Source organism: Macaca nemestrina, chromosome 9 (genome assembly GCF_043159975.1).
Source record: "Macaca nemestrina isolate mMacNem1 chromosome 9, mMacNem.hap1, whole genome shotgun sequence".
In the NCBI taxonomy this organism is placed as follows: Eukaryota; Metazoa; Chordata; class Mammalia; order Primates; family Cercopithecidae; genus Macaca; species Macaca nemestrina.
Genome location: NC_092133.1, coordinates 91,966,916 through 91,977,919, shown reverse-complemented (window position 1 = coordinate 91,977,919; position 11,004 = coordinate 91,966,916). Strand labels below are relative to the sequence as shown.

Sequence of the window (11,004 nt, the reverse complement as noted above, 5' to 3'; positions counted from 1 at the left end):
GTGTGTGTGTATAGTTATTTTCATAGTAGATTTACACCACTGCCATCTGGGAGTAATTCCCTTATTCAATACAGAAGGATTTCTCATCCTTCTAAATATTTTCTTCTAGCTCAGAGTGCCTGTGGCCAAAAACAAGACATTTTAAAACAACAAAAACAAAAAATTCTGCATCCGCGTATGGGTTAGCTTTCTTTTCTAGTCTTTTTACTTGAGTTAAAATATTTCCTTTGAATTTAGACTGACAAAGATATTGAAGGACATCTAATGTCATTTAGAGCACTGCTCCTGTGCTCTTGTTCAGTAGTTCCTCAAGTGGAGGTGATTGGAGATACTAGAAGAAAGGAATAAACTAGGGTAGCTCATATCACCCATTCCGTGTTTTTTCTCTTTAGGATGTCCCAGCCTGAAGTGAAATTGAATTCTGTTCTGCCTCTGCTGTGCTATAAATTTAGCAATAAAGTTTCTGCTCCATGTGTGACCGAGTAGGTAAGGGTGCCCTGTAATGGAGTGTAGTGTAGGAAAATCCCTGTTGCTAAGCACCGCGCCAACAACACCATGAACTACAAAGCTCACATGTTTATTTCATTATGCTTTACTTCTATGTCTATCTTGAATTGCTCAGTATTCAGAGAAAACACAAAGGTAAGTTGTTAACATTCTTCATTGCAACAAATTTTTTAGAACTAATTCTATATTGAGGAATGTCTTCAATTTTAACCAAAACCCTTTGATAAATTACAGAGTTGCTGAATTTATCTAGATCTAAATCTTAAACTGTATCTATCATATAGATTTATATGATTTATCAAGAGCTATTATCAGGGATATATACTTGAATCCTTTTACAATTTTCATAATGCAACCAGAAAGTGACCCTTGAGATCCTTGAGAGTGATTATATAAACATACCTCGATTTGGTGTCTCCAGCCTAATTATCACAGTTAAAATTTTGGTATCAAAATGGAACAAAGATAATAAGACTTGTAAAGCAGCAGACCTTACAAAATGTTAAAAACAATTTTATTTACATAGTGCATCCACACAGACCTAATTATATGTATTAAACCTAATGTTTAACATTATTAGCAAGTCAGAGAATTTAGAAAAATCAGTTAGACATAATTTTAGATAAAATAAGTATTAATATTAGTCATTAATATTAATCCCTATTTGATTAAATGACTCTATATGAAAATAACTGTCTTTGAATTATTTTCAGCTCACAAATTTTTAATGAAAGGAGATGGTGGCTGGGCGCATTGGCTCATGCCTGTAATGACAGTTCTTTGGGAGGCCAAAGTGGGCGGATCACTTGAGGTCAGGAATTCGAGACCAGCCTGGCCAACATGGTGAAACTCTCTCTCTACTAAAAATATAAAAATTAGCTGGTCCTTGTGGTGGATGCCTGTAATCCCAGCTACTCAGGAGGCTGAGGCAGGAGAATCACTTGAACAGGGGAAGCGGAGGTTGCAGTGAGCCGAGATCATGCTACTTCATTCCAACCTTGGTGACAGATCAAAACTCTGTCTCAAAAAAATAAATAAGGAGATGGTGTGTAATCAATATTTTGGGCCCCTCTTGTTAGCTAATATGTTTAAGTCTAGGTCAAGATAGAAACTGACCCAGATTATTAGCATGTTTCAGTGCATAATACTTTAAAATAATTCAACACTGACACATAATACTATACTATTCCACTTAGATATAAACAGATGGTAAGAGAAATCTCATGTTCTTATCCTGGCATGGTGGCTTACACCTGTAATCCTAGCACTTTGGGAAGCCAAGTTGGGAGGATCCCTTGAGCACAGGAGTTTGAAACCAGACTGGGTAACATAGTGAGACCTATCTCTACAGAAAATTTAAAAACTAGCTGGGCGTTGTGGCAAGCACCTTAGTCCTAGCCACTGGGGTTGTTGAGGTGAGAGAATTTCTTATCCCAGGAGTTCAAGGCTACAGTGAGCTATGATCACATCACTGCACCCCAGCCTGGGTGATACAGTGAGACCCTGTCTCTTAAATAAACAAAAAATAATCCCAGAACTCTAATGTTCTTATAGGACTTTTAATAATTAGCCGGGCATGGTGGCACATGCCTATTGTCCCAGCTACTTGGAAGGCTGAGACACGAGAATCGCTGGAGCCTGGGAGGCAGAGATTTCAGTGAGCCGAGATCATGCCACTGTGCTCCAGCCTGGATGATAGAGCGAAACTCTGTCTGAAAATAAATGAATGAATGAATGAATGTACAATGAAAGTTTTAACTTAACAAATTTTATTTATGCCTCACATTGATGAAATTATAAGAACTAATAATACTAATATACATATATTTTACAAAAAAGTTTTTTTTTAATTAAACCCTTATGATATACAAAGTTATTAATTAATTAATGTATTTATTTATTTATTTTGAGATGGAGTCTTGCTGTCACCAGGCTGGAGTGCAGTGGTGCGATCTTGGCTCGCTGCAACTTCTGCCTCCTGGGTTCAAGCGATTCTCCTGCCTCAGCCTCCTGAGTAGCTAGGACTACAGGCGTGTGTCACCACGCCCAGCTAATATTTGTGTTTTTAGTACACATGGGGTTTCACCATGTTGGCCAGGATGGTCTTGATCTCTTGACCTCGTGATCCACCTGCCTCAGCCTCCCAAAGTGCTGGGATTACAGGTGTGAACCACGACACTCGGCTGCAAGGTGACTTAAATTAATCAACAATTTAATCTTAATGCACAATTTTTGTCATTTGTAATATTTTCCAATAGCTTATCTGAAATCGTTAGGATCAGATTTCAAACTAAGATTTCAAAGTCAGATTTCTTTGAAATCACAATTCAAAAATATTTAGATTTTAGAAAGGTAATGTGATAAATATACTGCATATTATGGAATATCCCTAGTGGCAAATCATATGAATAATCACATGAACTGGGATCAGTAAAGACTACCCCTGGCTGGGTGCGGTGGCTCACACCTGTAATCCTAGCACTTTGGGAGGTTGAGGTGGGTGGATCACCTGAGGTCAGGAATTTGAGACCTGCCTGGCCAACATGGTGAAACTTTGTCTCTATTAACAATTAGCTGAGTGTGGTGGCAGGTGCCTTAATCCCAGCTACACGGGAGGCTGAGGCAAGAGAATTGCTTGAACCCAAGAGGTGGAGGTTGCACTGAGCCAAGATTGCGCCATTGCACTCCAGCCTGGGCAACAGAGCAAAAACTCCATCTAAAAAAAATAAGACTATAAATACCCCTAATCAGCATAGATCAGATTTTACCAAACTTATGTTTAGGTATTCATAAATGTTGAATTTTGTAATTCCATGTGAAGAATTGTAGATCTGCATATATTTTCAAATACTAATAGTTATAATTCCATAGTTTATAAGCCCAATTTTTGGTTATTTGGTTATTTTCATTATTAATACTTTTCCATTCATCTACCCTTTCTAAGAGAGAATACAATATGTTTCTTTTTTTTTTTTTTTTTTTTTTTTTTGAGATGGGTTCTCACTTTGTCCTCCAGGCTAGAGTGCAGTGGCACAATCCTGGCTCAGTGCAACCTCCAGCTCCCAGGTTCAAGCAATTCTCCTGCCTCAGCCTACTAAGTAGCTGGGACTACAAGCGCGTGCACCACGCCCAGATAATTTTTGTATTTTTAGTAGAGACCGGGTTTCATCATGTTGGCCAGGCTGGTCTAGAACTACTGACCTCAAGTGATCCACCCGCCTCTGCTTCCCAGAGTGATGGGATTACAGGCACGAGCCACCGCACCTGGCCAAGAATACAATATGTTTCTAAGTTGATAGTCTATCATTTATCCACATTTCTATGATGAATTTAAGTAATTTCTAATTTCTCCCTATTGAAAATGATGATGCAACAAATAATTTCATTTATGTATATTTTTGTTCATTTGAACAATTTCCTTAGAATAAATTCCAAAGCATAAGCCAGTAGATCAAAGAGAATTAAATCCTTTTATTTTTAAAAACATATTGGCAGATTTCCTTCAGAAAGCACTATGCTAATTTACAATGCCCCCAGAAAAATATTAGTATGCCTTTTGGTAGTATTATTAACTGGACCATCGATATTCCTTTCTTATGCCCCTTTAATAGTGTAGGATGGTTCATTTACTCTTTTTTATATTAGCATTTCTTTAATCGCTACTAGTGAAAAGAACATAGTCCCATGTATATATGTATGTGTTAAAAGTGCATTCATTTTCTTTGTCCTTTTGTTGATCAAGGTCTTAGTGGTGGCCATGTATATTTGAATATGTTTTTAGTTATTAACCCTTCTTCAAGTTATAGTTATTTTGGTCATTTTACTGATGCTTAATTGGTAAGAATCAATTTCACTAAGGATAAAAGATCCACGGACCTTCAAGGACTCCTGAAGAGCCAAGAATAATCATTCCTATTTTTCATCTCCAATGGAAAAGAGAGTGCATTATACCTTTCTAGCCTATTCTGGAATAAATAATTAAATTTTAATGTAAACTAACAAAGAAAACACTGCAAGTTAATGAAATGTAGTCTCTACAATTTGTTAGACTTTTTATTTTTTATTTTTATTTTTAGTTAGACTTTGTTTTTGAGAAGGAGTCTCGCTCTGTTGCCCAGTCTGGAGTGCAATGGCTTGATCTCCACTCACTGCAACCCCTGCCTCCCAGGTTCAAGTGAGTCTCCCTGCCTCAGCCTCCCTAGTAGTTGGGATTGCAGGTAGGCAGCACCACGCCCGGATATTTTTGGTACAGACAGGGTTTTGCCATGTTGGCCAGGCTGGTCTCCAACTCCTGACTTCAGGTGATCTGCCCGCCTCGGCCTCCCAAAGTGCTGGGATTACAGACCTGAGCCACCGTGCCAGGCCGCAAGCTAATTTTTGTATGTTTAGTAGAAGCTAATTTTCGTATGTTTAGTAGAGATAGGGTTTCACTCCATGTTGGCCAGGCTGGTCTCGACCTCGACCTCAGGTGATCCACTGGGCTCGGCCTCTCTAAGTGCTGGGAGTACAGGCCAGAGTCACCGTGCCCAGCCAGCATTTATGTTACTTAAATTGCAAAGTAACTGGCCAGGCGGTGGTGACTCATGCCTGTAATCCCAGCATTTTCAGAGGCCGAGGCAGGTGTATCACCTGAGGTCGGGAGTTTGAGACCCGCCTGACCAACATGGAGAAACCCTGTCTCTACTAAAAAAATATACATATGTATATACAAAATTAGCCGGCATGGTGGCACATGCCTGTAATCTCAGCTACTCAGGAGGCTGAGGCAGGAGAATTGCTTGAACCCGGGAGGTGGAGGTTTCAGTGAGCCCATCACACCATTGCCTTGTAGCCTGGGCCACAGGAGAGAAACTCATCTCAAGAAAAAAAAAAAAAAAATCAAAAGAAAAGAAAAAAGAAATTGGCCAGGCACGGTGGCTCAAGCCTGTAATCCCAGCACTTTGGGAGGCTGAGGCGGGCGGATCACGTCAGGAGATCGAGACTATCCTGGCTAACACGGTGAAACCCTGTCTCTACTAAAAATACAAAAAAATTTAGCCAGTCGTGCTGGCAGGCACCTGTAGTCCCAGCTACTCTGGAGGCTGAGGCAGGAGAATGGCGTGAACCCAGGACGCGGAGCTTTCAGGGAGCCGAGAATGCCCCGCTGCACTCCAACCTGGGTGACAGAGCGAAACTCCGCCTCCAAAAAAAAAAAAAAAAAAAAAAAAAAAAAAAAAAAAAAAATTACAGCGGGGCACGGTGGTTTATGCTTGTCATGTAGTCCCAGCACTTTGAGAGGCCGAGGCAGGTGGATCATGAGATCAGGATCAAGACCAGCCTGACCAACATGATGAAACCCTGTCTCTACTAAAAAATACAAAAATTAGTTGGGCGTGGTGGCCCACACCTGTAATCCCAGCTACTTGGGAGGCTGAGGCAGTAGAATTGCTTGAACCTGGGAGGCAGAGGTTGCAGTTAGTCAAGATTGCGCCCCTGCGCTCCAGTCCAGGCAACAGAGCGAGACTCTGTCTCAAAAAAAAAAAAAAAAAAAAAAGTAACCAAGGCAGAGCACCGAGAGGAGAGGTTTGGGAGATGGTTTAGTGAAGTAATCCATATTTTCTGATGATAAATTGGCACCCAGTCAATTTATTCATCAGAAAGGAATACATCGGCCTGGTGTGGTGGCTCGTCCCCCGTCCCTGTCAGCGTCACCAGCAGCGCGGAGCCTTGAGCCAGAAACCTCCAGGGGGCCTAAGTCAGGGGTTGGGTCCCCTGCTGCAGAAGGGTGGAACAGTCGCTCAGTGCCACCCCAGAGGTTGCACCGTGCCCAGCGCCAGGGTCCAGCTCCTGGATCGCAGGTCGAGGAGGGGCCGGGAGTGGCTATGTCAGGCGGGCTGTGTGGTATGGCGCTGCCCATGTTCCATGGGCGGCTCACTGCAACCTCCGCCTTCTGGGTCCAAGCTATTTTCCTGCTTCAGCCTCCCTAGTAGCTGGGATTACAGGAATGTGCCACCATGCCCGGCTAATTTTGTATTTTTTTTTAGTAGAGATGAGATTTCTCCATGTTGGTCAGGCAGTTCTGGAACTCCTAGGCTCAGGCAATCTGTCCTGGGATCAGGACTGTGCAATCCTGGGCAGATCGCCTGAGCCTAGGAGTTCCAGACCCACCTGACCAACATGGAGAAACCCCGTCTTTACTTAAAAAAATACAAAATTAGCCTCCATCATGGACTCAGGTACCGCTCCTACCTGAACACGGCACGCAGCAGCAGGGGCTGCAACCCTGACACTGTCAGTGTCACCGGCAGCGCGGATCCTTGGGCCAGAAGCCTCTGGGGCGCCTAAATCAGGGGGTGGGTCCCTGACTGCAGGAGGGCGGGAACCGACCCTCAGTGCCACCCCAGAGGCTGCACCGTGCCCAGTGCCAGGGTCCAGTTCCTGGATCGCAGGTCGAGGAGGGGCCGGGAGTGGCTATGTCAAGCGGGCCGTGTGGCATGGCGCCCCCCATGTTCCGTTCCAGGGAGGCCCGCCAACACGGAAGTGCCTGAGCGGCAGTTGCCACCTGCACGCGGTGCCTGGGGAACGTGGCCAGGGCGCGTGTCTCCTCAGCCTGCTGAGCTGCGCATGCGCTGCTGGCTAACGGCTCTGCTCTGCGCGTTTCTGCTGAGAGAGGCCTGAGTGTGCAAGAGCTTGGCGAAAACAGAACTTTTTACGGGTGTCGAGGCACTGCGTGGACTGAAGAAGGGCAAAGACGATCTGGGTGGGAGGGGGCGGGTGGTGGCTGGGGAAAGGCTAGCGGGAAGCTAGGGCCAACGGAGGGGTTTGGGGGAGGGCGATCCGGAGGCGCGGGCTCTCTCTAGCAGGTTGCCGCAGCCATGCAGTGGCTCTCTCCAGTCGGTGGTGGCAATGACTTGCCCACGGGCCAGGAGCGCCCGAGCCCCTTCAGCCAGCTAGTGTACACCAACAACGACTCCTACATCATCCAGTACGGGGATCTTAGAGAGATCCATAAAGCTGCCTCCCGGGGCCAAGTCTCAAAGCTGCAGAAGATGACAGTGAAGAAGAAGACCATCAACCTTAATGTAAAAGACGCCAGGAAGAGGTACCAGGCCCTGCTTGAGCCAGGGCTGCAGAAGGAGATGGTGGCTGCAGGAGGATTTCCCCTTCGGAGTCGGGGGCTGGGGGGCCTGGGGAGGAAGGGAGCAGGTGGAGGAATGGCTGGCGGCAGGGCGGCCACCATGGGCCCCAGGGTCTAGGCCTTCTTCCCTGGCAGGCCCCCAGGCTTGGGACGGGGGCGCCCTGCTGGGCAGAAGGCCCAGGCCACCTTAAAATCAACCCCAAACTTTAGCTGCTTTCTCCTTCACTCCTACTTCCTCTCACAGAGCACTGTGTAGAGAATTTTAATGATTTAACTCACAAAATTAAGTACATACAGGGTTTTACTTTTAATGTACAAGCTTTAAAAGATAATGTTAGCTACATTATGAAATGGTGCATAATGAAATAATTCCCATAATATATGTACTTCTTGGCTAAACATTCTTTGGATAAAGTCCAATATCCATTTTGATATCAATGAATGTCTATGTAAATATGTTCTTTGCTGAGGGACCTTAGAAGGAAACTTTGAGGTGAGAAGATGGTTTATGTTCTTGAATTTAAGAAGACTGATTTTTCTTAAGATGCGAGTTCTTTATCAATTTTAGATAAACCAAATAAAGTTATCAACGTTTTAACATTTTTTGAATTACACAGGCTTTTACTATTGTGATGACATTTTACATATTTTGTAATGGAGTAGAAAAGTCTTGCCCTTCTAGATACCAAAATGCGCCATTAACTTGCGCAAGATGGGCCGGGCGCGGTGGCTTACGCCTGTAATCCCAGCACTTTGGGCATCTGAGGCGAGTGGATCACCTGAGGTCAGGAGTTCAAGAACAGCCTGGCCAATAAGGTGAAACACCATCTCTTACAAAATCACAAAAGTTAGCCAGGTATGATGTCGGGTGCCTGTAATCCCAGTTACTGGGGAGGTTGAGGCACAGGAGTCGCTTGAACCCGGTAGGTGAAGATTGCAGTGAGCGGATATCCCACCACTGCAATTCAGCCTAGGTGACAGAGAAACTCTCTCTCTCTCTCTAAAAAAAAAAAAAAAAAAAAAAAAAAAAAATCACAAATTGTTTACTAACAGCTGACAAGACAGGTAAATTAATACGACAGAATAGAAAATCCAGAAACACCCAAACATATGTAAGAATTTAGAACGTGGTAATGGTCACACTTTATACTAGTAGGAAAAGAATTAGTTTTTTAAGTAAAATGCCTGCTTTTTGGAGAAAATTAGATTTTTATGCCAGAAAATAAGTTCCTGATGGAATATAGATTAAAAGTTTTTAATGTACAAAATGATAAAAATAACAGAAGAAAACATATATGCCTATTTACACAGATATATTTTTATGTTGACAAAACTTTTCTAAGATTGTCAGAAGCAAGCATTCTGAAGGGCAATTTAGTAAAACAAAAATTAAACCACCCTGCATATGAGAAAAAATAAAAGGCAGCATACTTGTAAAAATATTTACTATATGTGTGTGTGTGTATATATATATTAGATTTAAAACTCTTCATTTTATAGAGAATTCACTCAAATCAACAAAAATCCCTCTAATTTAAAATTGGGCAATTTAAATTAGAGATCTAAATTGCAGATCTAAAAAAAGTACTTGGCCTGTAATTTAAAATTGGACAAAGTCCTTTTTTAAGATCTGCAAGTGACCTATGCACAAAGGAAATAAATTTAGTGTTCCCGGTTAGGGAAGGCATTTAAGTTAAAAAAGGAGTCAAATACTGTTCTCTATCCACAAAGTTTGTGCGGATAAAAAGCAGTGATATTTATAGTACTCCTTAAAGTTTAAGTTGCAGATGACTTTTCAAATAGACAATTTGATGGTAAGTACCATATTTCAAAAATTGTATATGCCCATTAGTGGCCAATTCTATTACACAAAAATATTTTTAGAAAATAATGAAACATACACACAATTTCTTTTCTGAGCACTGCTTGAAATATCAATGTATTAAAAATCCATTTAATGGCTTTTATAAATACATTTCAGTGAGTTTACAGCATGGGCTAATATGTGATCACTCAAGGTAGAAATATATTCAGAAATATGTTGACATTTGAAAATGTATTTTGGTATACTAAGTGAGGGTAAAGTAAAGTTCAGTTTGATTATACATACACACAGACTATGGTCTTGTGTTATCTGAAATTATGTACAAAATATAAAATTTGTGAAGGACATTTGTTTTTATATAAAATGTTTTTCCTTTTTATTATCTTTGATTTCTGCATTGAGCATGGACAATGCTATTAGTAAAAGTTTATTATTAATAAAATAATTTTTGGGAGGAGCAGCAATATGAATTTTACACAGATAAAATAGTTTCTTGCTTTCTATATTTTAATTTTTATTTTTTGTGGATTAGTATGTTCTGTGAACTTTTAGCATCTTCAGAAGAGAATTTTTTATCTGTGCTTATTGATTTACATATTTTATTAGACACATTTTTATTATATAGATTTATTACATATGTCAATAACTATAGATTAATCACTTTAGTGTAGTGTTATTAGAAAAATAAAAGAGCAAATATAAGTGCTTTATTTATAGCAGTTTTTTAAGATACTGAACTTCCCAACTGTATTGATCCATTCTTTTAATCCATTTATCGCATGTAAGCTGAATGCCTATTATGTAGAAGATACATTCTAACTCTCAAGACCCTTTCATCCTTAAAAATTTCACACTTACTTGCTCAGCCTGAGCAAAGTGAGAGATTTAAAATTGGAGTATTAGGATTGAATCTCAATTGAAGCTTTTCCTCTCATCTTTCAAACAAAAACACTTCTGAAGTGAGAAACTAGTAATTTTGGAAATTTATAATAGCTTTAAATAGCAATATTAATCATTGGAAATACCTAATTTACATGTATTCTATAAATCTAAATAGAATTTACATACATTCTATAAATCTAAATACAGAATTAGATGAGCCATACCTATTTATTGAATCCCAAGTTTCCTTTGGCTTGAAGCTTTTAAAATATTAAAGAAGTACTGTGTTTTAATAATTTGTTGTTTTTATTTCAACTCTCCTTTTGCTTAGTACTCTAAAAGGCTAAAATTTTTTTCAGTGTTAATCCTGTGACTAGGACTGCCCTTGTCCTGTTGTATATACTATATTCCACTTCTTGGAAGGCACTGTGAATTGTGTGATGCCTCCTTATTTTATGCACCAGTAAAAGATTGTTTAAATTTCTGCCAAACATAGTGGTAATAAATAATGAATTATAAGTGGCATTTCAATCAGAAATGTTAAAATATGAGAAATTGAGCATCTTAGAATCATTAAAACACAATGTTATCTCTAACCTTTAAAACACACCACAAAGTAGGCTTAATTGCACCATTTTACTTAAAATGTTGTCTTTGTTAAGCAGTAGTAATA

General features: G+C 40.6%; 1 protein-coding gene across 1 annotated transcript in view; it reads left to right on the top strand.

The window, feature by feature from the left end:
- Positions 1 to 6,816: 6,816 nt before the first annotated feature.
- Positions 6,817 to 11,004, top strand: part of LOC139355391 (ankyrin repeat domain-containing protein 30B-like) — a 136,366-nt gene continuing 132,178 nt past the window's right edge. Inside the window, exon 1 of the mRNA XM_071068725.1 lies at positions 6,817 to 7,588. Within this exon, the coding sequence (XP_070924826.1) occupies positions 7,362 to 7,588 (227 nt within the window). The 5' untranslated portion in view covers positions 6,817 to 7,361. The remainder of the gene's footprint in view (positions 7,589 to 11,004) is intronic.